The sequence below is a fragment of the Lithobates pipiens genome, unplaced genomic scaffold (assembly GCF_037356315.1).
Source record: "Lithobates pipiens isolate NorthernLeopardFrog02 unplaced genomic scaffold, aLitPip1_a1.2 Scaffold_8, whole genome shotgun sequence".
Classification (NCBI taxonomy): Eukaryota; Metazoa; Chordata; class Amphibia; order Anura; family Ranidae; genus Lithobates; species Lithobates pipiens.
The window spans coordinates 224,724,972-224,747,088 of NW_027507903.1; the positions used below are offsets into that span (position 1 = coordinate 224,724,972).

At 42.8% G+C, this 22,117-nt stretch overlaps 1 protein-coding gene across 1 annotated transcript in view; it reads right to left on the minus strand.

The window, feature by feature from the left end:
* Positions 1–22,117, minus strand: part of NELL2 (neural EGFL like 2) — a 438,239-nt gene that overhangs the window by 415,535 nt on the left and 587 nt on the right. Inside the window, exon 2 of the mRNA XM_077472831.1 lies at positions 21,631–21,759. Coding sequence (XP_077328957.1) covers positions 21,631–21,759 — 129 coding nt within the window. The remainder of the gene's footprint in view (positions 1–21,630; positions 21,760–22,117) is intronic.

Below are 22,117 nucleotides of genomic sequence, written 5' to 3' on the forward strand. Positions count from 1 at the left end.
TTAATGTCAAGGGCCTTAATTCCCCCGGTAAGAGGGTTAAGGCCTTCCGAAATTTTCATTCTCTGAAAGCTGGGATAGTAGCCTTGCAGGAAACGCACTTTTCAGGTTCCCAAACCCCCACGTTTTTCAGTTCCCGCTACCCTCAGGTCTTTACAGCCTCTGCAGACACTAAACATAGAGGTGTATTGATAGCATTCCATCATTCCCTGCCCTTTACGCCCACAATAGAAATTAAAGACCCTGCGGGGCGTTATATCATATTGGTAGGCCTACTCCAGGATACTGAAACCACTCTGGTTTCTTATTATGCCCCGAATGGTAACCCTAACCCTTTTTTTTCACACCTTTTACAGGTTATCAAGACCCACAGCAGGGGCACACTTTTTATTTGTGGGGACTCCAATCTAACTCTACAACCACATATAGATAAATCGCCGTATACGCCTAAAGGGTCACTCCCTTTCGGCACAGCTTCGGAAACAGTTCCTTTCGGCCTCCCTCCTTGATACCTGGAGGGAGTGTAATCCCTTGAAAAAAAATTATACGTTCTATTCATATCCTCACAATTCATTTTCTAGGATTGATCATATTCTGACACCAGTGGCCTCCTTCCCAGTTGTACTCCAGTCTAACATATGTCCGATTCCCTGGACTGACCACTGCGCTGTAGTCACTACTATTGCCTCACTGATCCCAAGAGCCAAGGACAGGTCGTGGTGCATGAACGAAGCACACCTTACTGATCAAACATACTGCTTTGATATTCGTTTTGCTCTTACAGACTATCTGCAACATAATTCCAACGCAGACATCTCCCCGGTGCTACTCTAGGAAGCTCATAAGCCAGTAATTCGAGGCAGCTGCATCTCCCTAGCCACACATATTAAGAAAGACCGACAGGCCAGACAGCATAAATTAGAAGAAGAGTATCACTCACATTTTCTCCAGTTCCAAAACTCACCGACGGAGTCCCATAAGCTTATACTTGAAAAAACTAAATTGGAGCTAGATCTTTTGTTAGCTGAATCAGCAGATAAGGTTCTTCGCAAGTCTAGTCACACGATATACACCAAAGCTAACAAACCGGATACCTTTATGGCTTTACGCCTCAGGCAACCAGATAAAACCCGTAAGCCAATTAGACTTAAAACCACTAAGAATTCCCACACAAGCAATCCCATCAAAGTTCTAGCCGAATTCCGTGAGAAGTTGGCTGACCTTTACTCAGACAAAACCCAGTTCTCTCCTCAACATGCTGAATCCCTACTTCAGAACTTGTCTTTACCTGAACTATCCCGCACAGCCAGAGATTCCATTGATGCTTTAATCACTACAGAAGAAGTACTTGTAGCTATAAAATCGCTTAAACCACATAAACGCCCAGGTCCGGACGGTTTACCTAGTAATTATTATAAGAAATTCTCTGATATCCTAGCTCCCTTATTAGCGAATTCATTTAACGCCCTGTTGAGACAGCAACCTCTTGGTAGAGACTCTCTAATGGCCAAGATAGTTATGATCCCTAAACCCAACTCTGATGACACCCAATGGTCCAACTATTGCCCCATTTCCCTACTAAATGTAGATATAAAAATATTATCCAAAATCCTGGCATTACGTCTCAACCTGATCATAGGAAATTTGATTCACAAAGACCAGGTAGGTTTTATTCCCCGTAGGCAAGCTAGTGATAACATCCGCCGAGTAGTCCTGCTACAACACCTTGCGAGGACGCGCTCCATCCCCATGCACCTCCTGTCCTTAGACATCAGAAAAGCGTTTGATACAGTCTCGTGGTCTTATCTCCACTTCATCTTGAAACGCTGGAGTTTTGGCCCCCACTTCCTACAGTGGATCATGTCTTTGTATGCCGACCCGCGAGCATCGGTGACATACTCTGGGTTTAACTCCCAAAGTTTTTCAATACGCAGAGGGACACGGCAGGGGTGCCCCCTGTCGCCACAACTCTTTGCTTTAGCGATAGAGCCCCTGGCCGCATTGATTAGAGTACATCCGGATATTAGAGGACTAGAAGTTGCTTCTACCACTCATAAATTATGCTTATTTGCTGACGACGCTCTGTTGTTCATCACCTCTCCACACATTTCCATTCCTAATCTAATAAATCTCCTTGATAAATTCTCTAAAATCTCTGGCCTAGAAGTTAATCAGACAAAATCCAAAGCCCTTAATGTATCACTGTCAAACGACACCTTAGCGCTTCTTAAGACTAATTTTCCATTTCAATGGTCCGGTTCGTCTATCCCGTATTTGGGCATTAAACTTACCAGTGATCCTGCAGACCTCTTCCGAGCAAATTACCTCCCAATGTTGAGGCATCTCTCATCTTTACTCCAGGATTGGCGCCCCCTCTCCCTCTCCTGGATGGGACGCATTGCCGCAGTCAAAATGTCCCTACTCCCTAAGCTTCTTTACTTATACAGAGTCCTTCCCATCTCGGTATCCGCATAATCCAAAGCCGGGTATTTAATTATATATGGGGCCCCGTGAAACCACAAATCTCTAGATCCACCTTACTTCGTCATCACAGGGCCGGTGGTCTGGGTATACCCAATTTCCAACATTACTACCACGCAGCCCAACTTACTCAAGTCACGCTTTATCATGCTAAAGTGGAAATCCCCATCTGGGTAAGTCTTGAAGCGATAGATCTTCACCCTATACCCCTAACTAATCTTCTCTGGCTCCCCCCTGCGGCCCGAGGCCTAATTTCCAACCCCGTAACCTCTACCTTTGTCAAACTCTGGGATAAGCTCTGTAAATCGTTTCATTTTATCTCCCCGCACTCCCCTTTGTTGTCCTATATCGGTCATCCAAGGTTCTATCCTGCCTACACTTCCCCTTCCTCATTCCGAGCTTGGGAACACGCAAACTTAACCCACATATGCGACCTGGTGGCTAGTGATACAGTCAAATCGTTCTCCTCCCTGCAAGCCCAGTCACAACTATCAAATAATGAATACTTTCGCTATCTCCAAATTTCGCACTTTGTACAGCAGACTATTAGCTTGACCAGGGATACGAACACATACACGTTATTTGAAAAATTATGCAATACTGATCCACATGCCCCGGGACAGATATCACAACTGTACACACACTTCACCTCCCAGCCGTCAACTCTCCCGACATATGCGCAGTGTTGGTCCAGGGATCTGAACTTAAATCTGGATGAAAACGACTGGTCTGATATATGGCTACACACTAGACTTCCCTCACTAAATATTGTGGCCCTAGAGGCGAGCTACAAAGTTCTCATGCGTTGGTACTTAGTGCCAGATAGAATTGCAAAGTTTTTACCCTCATATTCTCCAAACTGTTTCCGTGGCTGTGACGAGAGGGGCACGCACTTGCATATTTGGTGGACTTGTCCAGTGGCCCAATGCTTCTGGACTGAAATATTTCTGGTTTTATCCACTCTGTTCGCCAGACCGCTAGATCCTGACCCAGCATTGGCTCTACTCAATTTTTACCCCGATTCTTTCACCAGGGCCCAGATGCGCCTTGCTCTGCAGATCACCACCGCAGCTAAACAAACAATAGCTAAAGCTTGGAAGACCTCCACCCTGCGTCTGACTGAAGTTAAGAATAGAGTTACGCAGGCAATGATACATAGTAAAATTGAAGCCACTGTTCAAGATACTGTCCCTAGACATACTAAAATTTGGCAACCATGGGTTGACCATTACTTACCCCCACATTTTGACCATCAGCTACTAGTACCATAGGACCCAGCCCCCCCCCATCAACAACTTGTTCCTGACCTTTGGTAGTCGTATGGGAACCGGCCGGCCAACCGACCCACCTTTCTGACCTCTCTCTCCTTATTCCCTATACAATCCCATCCCACCATCTCTCTTCCCCTTTCTCACTTTACTTTTCTCATTCCCCCCCCCCCCCCCCCCTTCTTTTCTCTCTTTTTTCCTCTTTCTTCTTTCCTTCTTCTACTCTTTTTGCCTTGTACCTTAATTTCCGTTATATTGATGTACCCAATTGTGATAAAAGTAGTGGTGACCGTGGGTATAACTAGTTATGGTTTGAATGTTTTGTATTTACTTGCTAACACGGACGTAGATGTTTTGCACTCTTTTTTCCGTCAACATCCTGGCCTGTGCATGAGATGTATACGTTTTCTATATACTCTAATGGCCAAATCGTGTAAATGTTCGATCTCAAGAAGTTATTTATTACATTGCTTTTATGTTGCTCCTATTCCAATTTGATGCGGACTTAGGTACCATCTGTTGTTATTTTTCTTGATGTTGTACAAGACGAAATGCAGATTTCTATGCGTTGTATGTATCTTATGTTAATAAAAATTTTTGAACGTAAACTCTATAAAGTGACTATCTGCTGGACTGGTGCACCTAGCAGTTCTTACATATAGGGCAAAATGCCTCAGAGACGAATGCTCAGAACACAAGCAGTCTGCATTCTAAGCATTCAGCCCTGGTCACATACTACCATAAAAGTACTACCAAGTTCATTGTCAACCCTGTCCATCCGCAACACCTGCCAGCCTCTCCTAGAGAGGCTGCTAGCAGAGGATTCACTTGTGACCTCCAAATACACCTAGACTACACTCTGTGTGCTTGGGCCTTCATGCTTATTTAAACTAAACATGTGGATCCTACTGATGTGACTATACACACACACACACACACATTCAATTAGAAATTTTGATTTTTTTTTTCTCTCTCTTGTGCAACATCTGTTCCCCTATTTTTATAAACTAGACCTATATAATTTGCCTGACATATTCAAAGTTAGTATTTTCCTGTAGTTGTAACATTCCTGTCAATTAAAGAGTGAATGTTGAACAGAACAACAAAGTCATGTTTTTTTAATTGCCTCATTAAAATTCATTTCAGAGCTCACAAGCAAAAAGCGATTAGAATGATACTGCAAGTTATTACTTTTGTAGAAGCATAGGGGTTTATAGTGCTCATACTTAAAAAAAAAAAAAAAATGAATACCTTGAATTCTACAGGTTGCTACATAGTAGATACACATGTATACACTTGGATGGTGAGCGCAGGGTTAACTAATGGGAGACTGTTTACCCATAGGCTCCATAAAATGTGGTCTCCTTACTCACAACAGACATGACAAAAAATTTAGAAAAAGTAATAAAAAAGGGAAAGGGAAGGTTGGGGCATGTGTCTTGCTCACTGCAATATGCAGAGCCGCTACAAGGGGGGGGGGTGCCCTGGGCAGTACAATTTATTGGGGGTGGTGCGGGGCGCAGTGTCCTTGCAAAACGTGGCTGGACTGGAGTGATTACGGAGGCTCCAGCCGCTATAGCCTTCACTTGTAACGATGTGCCGAGTGCATTGAGTCCTGCACACCCAACACAAGCTTTTCATTTGCCTTGTGCCCTGTTAGTCTCCCCTTGACAGGCGCTGGTGTGATGTCACCAGCTGGGAGGAGCAGGAGCAGATCTCCCCCCACCATGATGGGAGGAAAGAGATCAGACCTCCCACCATGATGGGAGGAGCAGAGAGCGCAGCGTGATATGAGTAGGTGCAGAGGAGCAGGAGATCTGGCCTCCCACCAGGATGGGAGGAGCAGAGAGTGCAGCTTGAGCCACAACCTAGAGGAGCCAAGGAGGAGGGACTAAGCTCTGCAACGTGCAAGATCTCAAGTAAGCCCATACTATTAATACATATTAGTAAATCAACTACTTACTTTCAGGGTTGAGGGGGGGCAGGGGTCTTTGGTGGGGGTGCTTTTCTAACACTGAACCGCCTCTCCACCAATCAGGTAGCGTTGGTCTGATCAATAGGATGGTGGGGAAACAGCACGGGTCTGATTGGCTGATGGGACAGGTCCTGCGATTGGACGCCTATCAGGAACAGGGGAGGAGGCAGGAGCCGCTGCAAGGTCCCATAGCTCACTGTCACCCTGCTGCCTGACCTGCTACAAAGATAGGGTAAGTACCAGGTAGACGGCAGGGGGGGTTGGGTCACATTGGCAGCTTTTGATGGGCACAGTGGTGGCATTTGATGGTGGGGTTTTTTTATTTATTTTTTCAGAATTTTTCAGTTTGTTTGCACCCCCAACTAAAAAATTTTGAGCACCAGCCGCCACTGCTTCAAAGATATGGAAAAACTGGAAGAGTATTAAAAGCTTAAACTGAACTCCAAGCCAACAGATATAAAACAGAACTAGAACACACATAAAAAGGAGTGGTTTTACCTGCCAAAGCATTTGTATTTATGTTATCCTAGCCTAAGATTTAGAATGTCCTAAGATTTAAAATTCCCACAGACGCCAGGGCTCCTCTGTATACTGTGGTCCTAACTCTAGGTTTTGAGAGTCTCTAAAATTGAAGCACATATAGCAGTGAATAAATTAAGGGCAGGGTTGCAAGGGGGGGGGGGGGGAGCCCAATCGTCCTTAAGGCTAGGTTCACATATATGCATTTTATGGAAAGGGACAGGGACTTTCTGGTTTTTGGTTCCATAGACTTTAAAACGGACCAAAAAACAAGGCATCCAATGCCATCCAAAATCTGCAAAATGCAAAAAGCACTAAAAATGCATAGGTGTGAATCCAGCCTTAGACAGGGGTAGTTTGGTTTTGTTGGCCAAATTAGAACCCAACCCACAGCATGGGTTCAGATGGAACACAAAGGCATATACACTTTATTAGTTACACCTTGCTAGGACCCCCTTTTGCCTTCAGAATTGCCTTAATTATTTGTGGCATAGTTTCAACAATGTGTTCGAAACATTCCTCATAAATTTTAGTCCATATTGACATAACATCACGCAGTTGCTGCAGATTTGTCAGCTGCACAGCAATGATGCAATATCCCATTCCACCACATCCCAAAGGCGTTCTATTGGGTTGAGATCTGGTGACTGGAGGCCACTGGAGGGCAGTGAACTCATTGTCAGGTTCAAAAAATCAGTTTGAGATGATTTGAGCTTTGTGACATCCAGCTTTATCCTGCTGGAAGTAGCCATCAGAAGATGGGTACACTGTAGTCATAAAAGGAATGGACATGGTCAGCAACAATACTCAGGTAGGCCATGGCATTTAAAGTGGTTGTAAACCCTTACAAACCACTTTGACCTACAGGTAAGCCTAGATTAAGGCTTACCTGTAGGTCCAAGAAATATCTCCTAAACCTATATGGTTTAGGAGATATTTGCCCGAAAACAGGCACCGCTGTGTATGGCACATGCGCCGTAGACAGCGGCGCACAGGCGCACTGAGCGCGGCATTCTCAACGACGGAGCTGCCGCGCGTGTCGGCTCCCATGCGCATGCGCGGGAGTGACGTCATCGCGGCTTCGCCGAATGACAGCGGCGGAGCTGCGAGACCCCACCAAGAAGACGGATGCGGCGGATTACAGGGGACAGCGGTGACTTCGCTGGCTCCTGTGTCAGGTAAGTGACACATAATGGACTACTATGCGATGCATAGTAGTCCATTATGCTTTGCCTTTGCAGGGAATGAAAGAGGAAGTAAACTCATCAGGGTTTACTTCCTCTTTAAGGGGCCCACACCCTTAAACCACCAGCCTGAACCGTTAAAACAAGGCAGGATGGATCCATGCTTTCATGTTTACACCAAACTCTGACCCTACCACCATCTGAATGTCACAGCTAAAATAGAGACGCATAAGATCAGGCAACATTGTTGCAATCTTCTATTGTCCAATTTTAGTGAGCATGTGCGAATCATAGCCTCAGTTTCCTGTTCTTAGTTGACAGAAATGGTCCCTGGTGTTCTCTTCTGCTGCTGTAGCCCATCTGCATCACGGTTCAATGTATTGCGCGTTTAGAGATGGTATTCTGCATACTTTGGTTGTAACCTTTACCACGTCTAGATGTATTGAGTTGCTACCATGGGATTGGCTGATTAGCAACTGCACAGGTGGCCCCAATAAAGTGGCCAGAGAGTATGTAGTTTTTATGGTCTACAAGCCATCAATTGGTTGAGAGGGGTGGGGGCAAGGTTAACCCCCGAGATCAGTTTTAAGCCATAGATCCTGTGGCACATGTCCTGTTTATTTGGTTTATTACGCGACACAGAAATGTGTGGTACCAGTAGTGTATAACTTTAGAATATGGTATATACAGTGCCTTGAAAAAAGTATTCATACCCCTTGGAATTTTCCACATTTTGCCATGTTACAACCAAAATGTAAATTAATTTTATTGGGATTTTGTGATAGATCAACACAAAGTGGCACACAATTGTTAAGTTTTTTTATTAAACTAAGTGTGGTGTGCATTTGTATTTAACCCATTACTTTGTAGAACCACCTTACACTGCAATTACAGCTGCAAGTCTTTTTGGGTATGTCTCTACCAGCTTTGTACATCTAGAGAGAGTGAAATTGTCTAGCTCTGCCAGATTGGATGGAGAGCATCTATGAACAGCAATTTTCAAGTCTTGCCACAGATTCTTAGGCTCCATTTCCCCTTGTGCAACTTGTCCTGCGACTTGGGACTGCAAAGTCGCATGTTATCCTGGACTCTGAACTCTCCTTTCAGCCCCACATCCAATCACTTTCCAAAGCTTGCCGCCTCAACCTCCGAAACATCTCTAAACGACGTCCCTTTCTAACCAATGAAACCACAAAGCTCCTGATTCACTCCCTGGTTATCTCTCGCCTTGACTACTGCAACTCCCTCCTCATTGGCTCACCTTTAAATAGACTATCCCCCCTTCAGTCCATCATGAATGCTGCTGCCAGACTCATACACCTTACAAACCGCACAGTGTCTGCTACCCCTCTGCCACCCCTCTCTGCCAATCCCTCCATTGGCTGCCACTTGCCCAACAAATTAAATTCAAAATACTAACACTTACTTACAAAGCCATCCACAACTCTGCCCCCAGCTACATCACTAGCCTAGTCTCAAAATACCAACCTAATTGCCCACTTTGCTCCTCCCAAGACCTCCTGCTCTCTAGCTCCCTCATCACCTCCTCCCATATCCGTCTCCAGGACTTCTCCCGAGCCTCACCCATCCTCTGGAACTCACTACCCCAATCTGTCAGAATGTCTACAAATTTATCCACTTTTAGGTGATTCCTGAAAACTTTCCTCTTCAGGGAAGTCTATCCTGATTCCATCTAACAACTGCACTATTTTCTCCATTAGCTCATCCCCCACAGCTTTGAGCTGGTCCCTCTGATTAACCCTGTCTTGAATTGTATTGTATTGTAATGTCTACCCTAATGTTGTAAAGCGCTGCTTAAACTGTCGGCGCTATATAAATCCTGTATAATAATAATAATAATAATAATAATAATAATGACAAGTCATACCTCATGATTTCTAATGATCACCTTTCATATCTGTGCAACTTCATGTTGCAGCGACTTCAAAGTAGTCCCTGCACTACTTTGATGTGACTTGGGGTCCATAGACCACAAGAATATACAGGCATTGCTTCAAGTCATAAATCGAAATCGTGCAACTTTCAGGTAACAATAGTGGAAACCCAAGCTCAATTGAATTTAGGTCTGGGCCATTCTAACACATTATTAGGCTTTTGATCTGAACCATTACATTGTAGCTCTGGTTGTATGCTTAGGGTCGTTATCCTGCTGGAAGGTGAATCTCCACCCCAATCTCAAGTCTTTAGCAGACTGACGGAACAGAGCTGTAGCTTCTAGATACTGACTCAGAGGTTTCCCAACATCTAGGGGATGAACACTGGAATCTCCGGTAGATCTGAACGTTGGAAGAGCAATCTCCTGATTGTCATGAAACACAGATGACACTTTGGGGTTTAGACACAACATAGGAATCAAAACTACCCGATTAGCAAAAAAGAAAATTAGAAATAGCTCCTTGCATCCCAGAGAGTTGATTTTGGAGACCCTCTTGGCCGATGTTATAGCCACCAGGAATTCAACTTTCAGGGAAAGTTCCTTAATAGAGGACTGATCTGCATGTTTCAACTCTCTTCATGAGAAGAAATCATATTTAGAGAATCCTGGCTTTTTCTCAGGTCTGAGCCTCACTAGTCCTCTGAAGAACTGTTGAACTGTTGATTAAGAGGGTGTCTAGCCCAGGAAATTCCCATAAAAGGCAGAAATTGCAGAGACCTGGACCCGCAGCAAGCTGACTGACAAGGAGATATCCTCGCCCGATTGTAGGATGCCCAGGATATCATATATCTTTGGGTAATTGCAAGACCCTGCAGTGGAATTTTTCCCAAATCCTCTGGTAGACACTGTTGGTGCCTGCTCTTCTGGCATTTAATAATGTGGATTTGGCCCTACTTGGAAAGCCTAGGGCCTCCAGCCTTCCCCTCTCAAGAACCAGACCATCAGACGTAGATGGGCCAGGCATGGATGTAAAGTTTCCCCTTGTAATAGTAGATCTGGTCTGGAGGGCAAAGGAACTGGCTCCCGGAAGCCGGGTTGTATCAGTAGGGGAAACCATGACATGTTTGGCCAGTACGAGACTATTGCCACCGTCTCTGCTTCTTCCATCCTGAGCCTTGACAGAAACCAGAGAATGACAGGAACCGGGGGGGGGGTTATAGGCCCTGTGGAATCGCCTATAGTCTGTCAGAGCATCTTCCTCGAAAGCCTGGGGACAACAAGACCTCGTGTAATATTTCTGTAGTCTGAAGTTGCACAGGGAGGCGAACAAGTCTACTTCTGGAACGATTAAGCCTGCAAGTCATTCCAAGAAATAGCTGCTTTAACAGCTATTTAAATCTGCTGCCAGTGATGATGTCACCGCGCCCCGCAGCATACCTGAAAACTTTGCCACACGTCAGGGGCCATACATATGCGCGACCGCCGCCATTTTGGTGGAACTGCGCCTGTGCGAACCAAGCCTCAGCTTCATTCTCAACTTGCAGATGCGGAGACAGGTCCATGCCCAATCTCTAGAGCTTGATAGCAAACAAGGAGACACACAAAATACAGAGATACGGATGCCATAAGAAAAATTATTATTATTATTATCTTTGGAGATTACCACCACCATGGCACGATTCAGACCAAACCTGGGACTGGGCTCGACCCACAACACGACCCGGGCGTTTACAAGGCCTCCCGCTAATAACTGGGACGTTTGGCCATATTGCTGCTTACCTACCAATGGCCAGGCTAGCAAGTTCTTCATGGTATCACATCATATCACTCATGTCCACATGCTAATAGCTAGTATTGCTGGAATTCAGAGAAGATCACCGCTAACCACTAATGTATCGCCGTAAACACTGCCAGGCCTTTTACGGGAAAACGTAATGAAAAAGGTAAGACTTCATCTTGGTCCTAGGAGGAGGACAAAAAAGGAGCATAGCCTCTGGCCCAGAGCAAAGATTTATGGGAGAAGGGTCCTATCGGTATGAGGGGGAGGGATCAATCCACACGTTGGCTGCCATGGAGTCTGTCAGAAAATATAAAATATAAATCTCCCCATTTTATTTAAATTTTTTCTGGCTTACTCTTAATCTGATTGATTGTGAAGTCCGCAAATTTACTTTGTGAAGATCCCCACACATGTACTTCATTAAAAATTCTTTGACGCATATTCACTACACCCTATGGATAGACACTGCTGTTTCACAGAATTCAGAGCCTACCTTCTGAACAACAGAGGTGCTGATGAGGCATTCCATGAGGTGGAGTCCATACAGGAATCACAGCTTGCAGATGGCAAGGTACCATGGGATATGTGGTCCTTACGTAAACATCAAACAAAGAAGTACGCAGAGAATTCAGGAAGTTGTGAAAAGAGATTGCTGGCAGACAGGCAGCAATCACAACATAAAAGACTTTTCAAATAAGCCTATATTGGATTGTCAAAAATAACTATGGATTGCATTTCTTTTACAATGCTATAAACCAGAAGTGCATGCTGTGACTATAGAGCTCCCTTAAAGAGTATTTCCACTTTTCCAGTCAAGTTGCGACTTACATTTGTTACATGATCCAAAAAAAATATATATATATATATATATTATACACATACATACATACATACATACACACACACACACACACACACACACACACACACACACACACACACACACACACACACCTTTTTCAGTTGCTTAGTGGTCTGACAAGCACAAATGTAATTGGTTACTCTTGATCACTGAAAGCCCAACTTATATTTTGTTTTCTAACAGGTTTAAAGGCTCTGTCAAGTTGCTATTGACATCTGTGTCCTTCTTACTTAAAGGATACATTCACCTGTGGAACATTTATGGTGGATTACATATAGTTATATAGATACATAGTAAGGTTGAATAAAGACACCAGTCCATCCAGTTCAACCTGAGTGTCTACAATTGTCCCTATCCCTGTACATTGCACACTCACATCGGTCCCTACTCTCAAGGAGCCCACAACCAAGGTGCCCATTCATATACTAGGGCCAATTTTGGACAGAAGCCAATTAACCTATCAGCATGTCTTTTGGAGTGTGGGAGGAAACCGGAGTACCCGGAGGAGACCCACGCAGGCACAGGGAGAACATGCAAACTCCAGGCAGGTAGTGTCGTGGTTAAGACCTTTCTACTGTATTGTGGGCTCCTTGAGGGTAGGGACTGATGTGAGTGTGCAATGTACAGGGATAGGAACAATTGTAGACACTCACTCACTCAGGTTGAACTGGATGGACTGGTGTCTTTATTCAACCTTACTAACTATGAACCTATGAAACTACTGCTAGGTGAGAGTGCTACCCACTACACCACTGTGCCACCCTAAGTCTGTTCCTGCCTCCTCTCCCCCTTACCCCCTCTCCCTGTGGCAGCAGGTGTGGGTTCCTCTCTGCACCCACTGTCACTTTCCAAAAACAATGCGACTGCACAGGGCTTCACTCACATCATTCATTCACAGTTAACCTTTCTCACTGTCAGGACAAAAAACAAATCACAATCTCTTCAAAAAGGTTAAAAAGAGACAGAAAACTCGGAAATGGTAAGACCATTGGGCCAGGTTTTAATTGCAGTCTACGTTTTCTGGTCCCGATGACAGTTGCCCGCGCTACAAGTAGTAAGGAGATTTAAAAAAAAAAAAAAAACTCCACACACACACACACACACACACACACACACAAATCACCCAAATAGGGTAACAGACAAAAAAAAAGTCAACAGAAATGTTAACCCTTTCCCATCCTTTCCTGAACAGGCATAATAGAGGGTGCAGTGCCATCTTAAAATAGGATTTGGTTGGCCATTTGTACAGTAAGATTAAAAGACAAAGTTAATTTGTGTGACCGATTATTACTATATCATAGCTTAGCTTTAATATAGGAAAATGGCCTGAGGCAACTCGGTCAGAAAATCAATAAAAGTACCACAATATTACCGGCAATCCTCACATGCCTCTAAAGACATGTCTTCTTTGACTGGGGTGTTAAGCAGAAAATCACCCTGCTTAGTATTTTCTGCCGAATCGAAATGAGTGAGGGGGCCGAGAAATATTTTACATCACTGACATACAGTAGAGTGGTTGTGACAGTCAATGCTTCCTGCACAGGCGTACTGCCGGATGTCCTTGGCACCTGTGACTAATGTACAGTACATAATATTTCTGTTATATACTAGATTGCAGTAGTGGCAAGAGCACCAAATACAATATACATTCCTGTTTTAAAACATCAAGCCTTTTGTATTGGCTGCCACCCAAGCTTTTAGTGAACTGAATCAGCAATACAAGAAATTCAATATCACACACGCCATCATTCCAATTTGCAACTGGGCAGTTAAAAGAATATCTAGTGTGTTGGCTGCACCGAATCAGCAAATCTTACTCCTGTCTACAGATGCTTTATAGGCTAAGCAGGATGGCACTGTCATTGAAAGGATGGTGTTGGAATTTACAATTAAACCCACCAGGAGAAGCTTGGTAGACCCCGAACATAAAATGAGCCCACACCAGTGCCAGATTTATAAAAATAAGTCCTGGCAAATAAAGTACACCAGCTCACTTGTCCAAATAAACCTTCCCTGGTCCTATGGAGCAAGGTTTATGAATGGACACATCTGTTAACCACTGCAGGATATGCAGAAAGTTTGTTAGTTTTTAGACATCATGAGCACTGGGCATTTAGCCCCCGTGCATGAGGATCTTGCATTTAGGTGTGGGAGGAAGGCCTATTGTTTTCAAAGATTATTTTCACTTATGCCTTAGGATAGAGAATTGTGTGTATAGAAGATAAAACAAAATGAGATTATATATATATATATATATATACATACATACATACATGCACACATACACACACACATCCCTTCCCACTGTACTGTGGTATTGTATTCTGCCAGAAGGGAGCCTTTTGCCAGTAGAATACAAAATAGCTGGTGATATATATTGTACGGGAAAAACTCAACAGGCCGATTGTACACAAGTGGTTCGTTAGACAACTAGCCTGCCCATACATGGATTGAAATTCAGCAGTTCCCTGACAAATTTCGATCTGTGCATGGCCAGCTTTAATTGGGATTAACTTTTCACCCAATTGGGTAAATCGGCACACAATTTATTGTTTGAACATTTTCAAACTACTTTGGTAAATCAGCATCTTTTTGGAGACGTAGTGTGTTCATTATTGAAAAGATCAAATATACATATTATATTTACCAGCACACCACGGATTGCCAATTACGTCCAAATCTTTAATGAATAATGATCACAGAAGACATAATGCAACGTTTCGGAGCCACGTAGGACCCCTTTCATCAAGCATGCAATGATGATGGTGTGGCTCCGAAGCGTTGCACTATGTCTTCTGTAATCACTCTTCATTAAAGATTTGGACGTAATTGACGATCTGTGGAGTTCTGGCAAATATGTACATTTGATTGGTGATGTTGCCAGTTCTAGCTGGTTGTTGCTACAGCACCCGCTACTCCCAAAGCCTTATCCAGGAAAGGGTGCAATGTTACTATCGATACTACATTAATGAAAGATGGTGCCCACCTGATGACTCGGATGATGTATCTATCCTCCCTCTGTTCACCACACCGATCCCAATTACCATGGGAATCAAAGCAATTGGGGTTGATTTAGTAAAGCTAGATTGTGCACTTTGCAAGTGCAGTTGCACTCATTTACCCCAGAGCTTGGTGAATGGTGAAGCTCTACTGATTGCCATCATCCAATCATGTGCAAGCAAAAATGCTCCCCCCGCCCCCTTACACCTGGTATTCTTTACAAAGTGAAGCTTTGCCACATTCACCAAGCTCTGGTGTAAAAGAGTCTATTTGACTTTAGCAAATCAACTCCAGAGAATCCTATTAGCCCTAATGTACGTCTCTGGTGGCACAAGTGAGAGCCACTGACGAGGAGCGTGAGCCCATCACTAACAGGATGTTACTACACATTAGTCCACTCAATTTTCAGTGAGTAATAGAAAACGCAGGCAACTGAATTTTTTTAAAGATAATTTTCTGAAATAAATGGTTGTGAAAATTTTAAAGCCAAGTGAAATAAAAGGTTTAATGTAATGTAAATTTAGTTTCAGTATACTGTTGACTTTGGTATGTTCTGTTGATCTGAAACTAGGAGTAACAAGCTCCTAATCCTGACCAGTAGTCTTGCATATGCCAAAAGGAGGACAAGGACTGCCACTCCCGTTAAAAGCAAAATGTGTTTGGATCACTTTTCAATGGTGTTTGACCTAAGTCACCACCTCTCCTAACCCCTGAAATGTTGCATTACCACACAGAAGCCACGTGCATCGCATGCAAGGCGAATTTGATTCCTACTGCGGTATATGTGCACCCTCAGTCACTGCTATTGCAGCTTAAGGGGGAGGCTGTAAAAACATGGCTTTCTACCACTCCCCAAACACAAGTCCAAACAACGCATTGCATGCATTTTGGTGCCAACACACTCAAAAAAAAAATATTATTAATAATACACACGCACACACACACACACACACACACACACACACACACACACACACACACACACACACACACAATAGAATTTAACACTGCAGCTTCAATAATACATTCGGGATTGCTATTCCCTCTCATCTGACAGATGCCATAATAGCAGTTTGGGCTTGGCCCCTGCAACCTCTAATCCAAATTAAACATGAAAATATTGATTTTACTGCCATCGTATGTCCATATAAGAAGAAAGGGAAAATAAATAAATAAAAAAAACACCCCACACATTTAGCTATAGCCATTTAATATTTTATGCCATAATCATAAAAAAATAAAAATAAAAGAGAAGGAAGAAGAGGGGAAACTCAACACTTCATATTTCTGATATATGCCTGCTGTACCATGTACTTGTATGAAAAAAAAAATAATAATAATAATTATTAAGGGAGGAAAACCAGGCATGTATAAATATTTTGCCTTCCATTTCTGTTTTGCAAGGCGAGAGCTCACATATACTTTAATCATACATTGCTGGACCCTGGGCAACCAGGTGTGGCACTGTACTATGTATTGTGATGCATTACTAAAAAATAAAATAAAATGTATATAATGTTTTTATCACACACACACACACACACACGCCAATACCTTTGTGGTGCAATTTGAACCCAGACAAAAATGTCAAGTTGCACTGAAAATATTTTATGCATGAGATTTGAACAGGAATGCAGTGTGATTCCTGTCCAAATCGCATGCAGCTTCCCCCACCACTCCTGTCTGAACCCAGGCTTGTCATAGTGACTTCAGCCTGGGTTCACACAGGAGCGGTGGGGGCAATTGCATTTGATACATACAGGAATCACACTGCATTTCTGTTCAAAATTGCATTTTGATTCTTTGCAGTATAATTTGAGCCCAATTATTTTGTATGGGCTCAAATCGCACCGCAAAAGATATTGGTAATCGGTAAGGGAGAGTACTTGAGCAGAAGTAATTGGTACTCCTACTCTCTGGGAAAATAAAAAAAAGAAGAAGAACACCCACACACGGTATCGGGTGCAACCTCAATTTAACAACTTTCTGGCCAGCTGTGGCAGGTTGGCATGGCTGCACGAATCGCCGTCATTGTACGTTGGCCGTTTTAAGAAGCTATAGGGGGGGCGCACCACCAATGCATGTGGCCGGCAGCCACAATGTCCGCCAGCCACCCGCGATCGCTCCTCAGAGAGCCAGAATGTTGTTCTGCCAATGTAAACAGACAGATCCCCTTTCTGACAGGGGAGTAGAGAGTGATCAGGAACAATGATCTCTCTCCTCCTCCAGTCCATCCACTTCCCCCCCCCCCTCCACAGTTAGAAACACCTCCCTAGGGAACACTTAACCCCTTGATCGCCCCCTAGTGTCACCCCTTCCCTTCAGTGACATTTATAAAGTAATCAGTGGGTATCTTTAGCTCTGATCGCTATATAAATGTCAATGATCCCAAAAAGAAAAAGTGTGAAAAGTGTCTGATCTGTCCACCGCAATGTCGCAAAATGCAGATAGCCACCGTTACTATTAAAATAAATAAATAAAAATGCCAAACTTATATAATGCAGACCCATATACACTTATTGCGATTTTTTTTTTACCAAAAATATGTAGAAGAATACATATTGACTTAAACTGATAAAGAGTTTCCCCCCCCCCCCCCTTTCTGGATATTATATCAAAAAGTAAAAAAAATATTTCCCCCCCCTCCCTCAAAATTGTCGATCTTTTTTTTGTTTAGAGCGCAAAAAAAAAAAAAAAAAAAGACGTAGAGGTGATCAAATACCACCACCAAAAAAAAAAAAAATATATATATATATATATATATATATATATATATATACATACACACACATACATTTTGTTTGGGTACAACATCGCACGAGCGTGCAATTGTCAGTTAAAGTGACAGTGCCGTATCGCAAAAAAATGGCCCATCATTAAGGGTGAAAATCCTTCTAGTCCTTAAGTGGTTAATATAGATCTCATGATTGTAATTGTGTACCGTCAATAAAATATTGGAAAGTGGATGCACGATTTTGTAACATATGCAAATACGGTTTAGCACAACCCCCCCCCATAACACACACTCCAAAGAGCAACATAATAAGTAGTTGCCTATAGTAACTCCAGAATATCATTTCAGTATACTTAAGCTACAAAAGGCTGATTGTTTTCTATGACTCATTGCACATCAATGCTTCTTGTAGCACCAGGATAGTAAGCTTACAATCAAATCATATAATCTGGTTATGTTCTTTGCGTAGCTTTAATATTAGGGGATGTTGATATACAGTAAAATGTTTTATCAGGCAAGCATACAAAAATGCTATGTACTACTGAATGTAAACCCCACTGTAAAATAAGGCTGAGTCATTAGCAAACAGCATAGGAACGCGCCCGTGGTCCCTGAACACACCATCCCTCATGTACATAAAATAGAGCCATCCAACTTTCACAAACCAATTTTGTTTTTACCATAAGTCACAGGTTCCCAGCAGCATTAATCTCCCTGATCAGGGTAGTGTGCCTTATTATTCATGGCTTCCCCAGACTCATGTCAACCATCTGCCAGCCTCAGTCCTGCTGTACATTAATTAAGGGGCCATCAATCAGTAAAAAGCAAGCGGTTGCAAAAATCGCACTGGAGTGGGGAAAAGCTTGTAGTGAAAGGTGGATGATCCGTGCAGCCTAGCTCAGGTGAATCATGGATCGTCTAATTGGAAAGTTAGCAGCAATTGTTTAGTGAATATAAAGCTGTCAAAGTCAGGCACAATATTAGCATTATAGCAGATTACGATGATTATAGTTTTAAAAATATAAAAACATTAGTACAATGGTAAAAGCTGGCCCGACACATAGAACAGCATATGTACAGATGGTCAGCATTAAGGAGGTCATATCTTCATATCTAATAACATTTTCCCAAATGAACATAAAAACAATACAAACACTGGTGACAGATTTATAAACAATATAGATAAATGCTGTTCCTGGTTAAAGGAGGAGAATCTAGTATAGGGATTACCTCCCACATCCAGAAACAGGAGTGAATGGTACAACTGGTCAACATGGACATATTCTATACTAGAACATATATGGACCATACAGGTTTGTACAAATCTCCTATAGCCAGGGTTCACACTGAAATTAAAATTTATTTTTTATGCATTAAAAACACATGGAAAGTAGTTTATATGAGTTCCAATGGCAAAGTTCATACCAGTAAAAAAAAAAAAAAGAAAAAATAAACCAAACACAACATGTCATTTTTTTTTTTTTTTTTTTTTTTTTACACTAACGTGGTAATAAACATAAAAATGCATCAAAAACCCACCGGACCCCAGGGAAAAAAAAACTCCATGCACCTGGCTTGTATCAAAACACATTCGAATCACGCATGCAGAAACGCATCCTAAACACATCTGGAGGATGTTTTTGTGCTGTGAATGGGCATTTAGGGTCTTAATACATATTACAATCTGACCACACAATCATCTTTAGAATTAACAAAAACAATATAATAGGAGGGCCTACCTAATCTAGCCAAACAATTTCCATCAGTTTAAGCAGGCCCTTGCACTACATACTTGTTAGCAGATCTAAAAGTTCAATCTCCTTTAGCTCTCGTTCACATTGGAGTGACTTGTCATGCATTTTGATAGGTCGAGTCGCATGACGGCCCAAGCCCTATTGCTGGCAATCACACTGTTCAAATTGGTGCGACACCGACTTTGCTACATAAATTTGAGAAAGTAGTTCCTGCACTACTTTTGGGTGCTACTTGCATAGACATATGTGCATGAAGCCACACAGATGTCTTCCAGGTCGCCGCCTCATCCCTTTAAACCCGAACTCATATGAATTGCACAGGTTCTGAGTAGGGATGAGCTCAGGCGTGTTCGCATGAAACACGTGCAGAGCCCGCCATGAAGTCGACATTGCCCAATCTCTGCAGCCGTGCATCGGGGAAATGTCTCACTGCCTGTGATTAGCGCAGCTCTGCGCCGACTTCCTGGCGGGCTCTGCACATGTTCCATGCGAACACGCCTGAGCTCATCCCTAGTTCTGGGGTTACTTTAATGCAGATAAGGCACAAAGTGAGTTTAATTGCCACATTAATCAGCTATGGAACCTGTCTAATTAATAGATGTTCGGTTTTAAAAAAGTGGATGAGGTGGCAACCCTAGTCACACTGACATGAGCCTTTGAAAGGGTGTGATTTCAAAGCTGCAGTCACCGTGAACCAGGGCTTAGTATAGGGTTGCCATCTCATCCCTTTAAACCCGAACACATTAATTACACTGTGGCCGATTAAGGTTGTAATTAAAACTTACTTATATGCATTAAATTAGCCTCAGAACCTGTGTAATTCATATGTGTTCGGGTTTAAAGGGATGAGGTGGCAGCCCTAGCTTAGGGTCATCATGCGCATTACAATTTGACCAAACAGCCAACTTTATATTTGCCAAAACTATATAATACATAGTTGCTGGCAGATTTAAAAGGAAATTGTACAAACAGATTGTTAACATGCAAGGTAAAATTTTGTAACATGAAGGACAAACCTTATCAATCTAGACCAAATCCGGCACTACATAGTTGATGGTAGATCTAAAGGAGATTGTACAATCGGATTCTATAGTGTATGCTCAGACCTAAGCTAGTCAAGCACCATACACTATAACAGTGATGGCAAACCTTGGCACCCCAGATGTTTTGGAACTACATTTCCCATGATGCCCAACTACACTGCAGAGTGCATGACCATCATGGGAAATGCAGTTCCAAAACATCTGGGGTGCCAAGGTTTGCCATCACTGTACTATAAAATCTGAGTGTACTCTCCCAATTAGATTTACCAGTAATATGGTATAGGAGGACACACCTAAACAATCCATTCAATTAGTATAGAACAGAGATATGCAATTAGCGGACCTCCAGCTGTTGCAAAACTACAAGTCCCACCATGCCTCTGGGAGTCATGATTGTGGCTGTCAGAATCTTGCTATGCCTGATAGGAGTTGTAGTTCTTCAACAGCTGGAGGTCCGCTAATCGCATATCCCTGGTATAGAAGCAGGCAAGCTATTGCACTACATAGTCGATAGTAGATAGAGAAGATCTTAAGCCCCACACACACTATCAGATTTTCTGCTGATTTTTTCCTTCAGATTTACCAAAACCATGTAGTGCAAGGGCCTGCCTGATTGCATACAAATTGAAACTCCTAAGGTTTGACCTTATATTATATGGATTTGATAAATCTGAAGACAAAAATATGAAGAAAAAATCTAATAGTGTGTATGGGGCTTTCGGAAGGAAAAAAAAGCCCCAAAAACCAATACGGGATGGGGATTCCCACCCTTAAACCCTTGAGAGACAGAAACCATAAATGCAACATGGACTGACACAGGAGAGACGAGTTTCTGAGATAGAATACAATAGGATAGAATAGAGAGAATAAAACAGATAGATAGCTGTGTATTTATTTCTGTAGAAACACAACTTTGTAAAGTGTACTCAAATCCTGCAATGGCACTGTATCTTAGAAACAGATCTTTTAACTATGAGAAGGGAAGCTCTTTCTCTCCCCCACTGTTTAAAGATCATTATTAAGGCATTAGCATATACTGTAGGGACAGACAAAGGACAGCCAAAGCCATCCACAGCGACAAGGACAGAGGCCCCAGATGTAGATGATAATGAAGAAGTGCACACACATAGGATTACCTTGGAAAAGGAAGGCTCTGCTGCTGTTGTGAAGTCCTTGAACCTGCTGCACTCCAGGGGTGGCATCCCCCAGCTGGAACTCCTCTAGGATGTCAATCTGCAGGGAGGGGTCCACACCAAAGCCTGCAACTGACCCAAACAAAGCCACATCCACCAATTACACACCAAAACTAACATTGCATTGTTTGTGCATAACCTAGACAGTGTGAAAAAAAATCCCCAGTGCTAGCTAGGCTCTCAGTACCTGTTAAATTCTGCAGCTTTATATAGAACACTAAATAAAAAAAAATAAAAAATGCACCCCATCTCTGAGATGTGACCTACTTTATAGGTGCTCCCAAAACTTATTTGCCATTTATTTTCTCTTATTTCTAGTGTTAGATCTCTTACTAATTGCATGCATTCCCCCTCCTTCCCTTTGCTGTGCTATGTATAGAAATACAGCTCATACTTGTTTCTCCAGCAGCACAGAGAATAATAAAAAAAA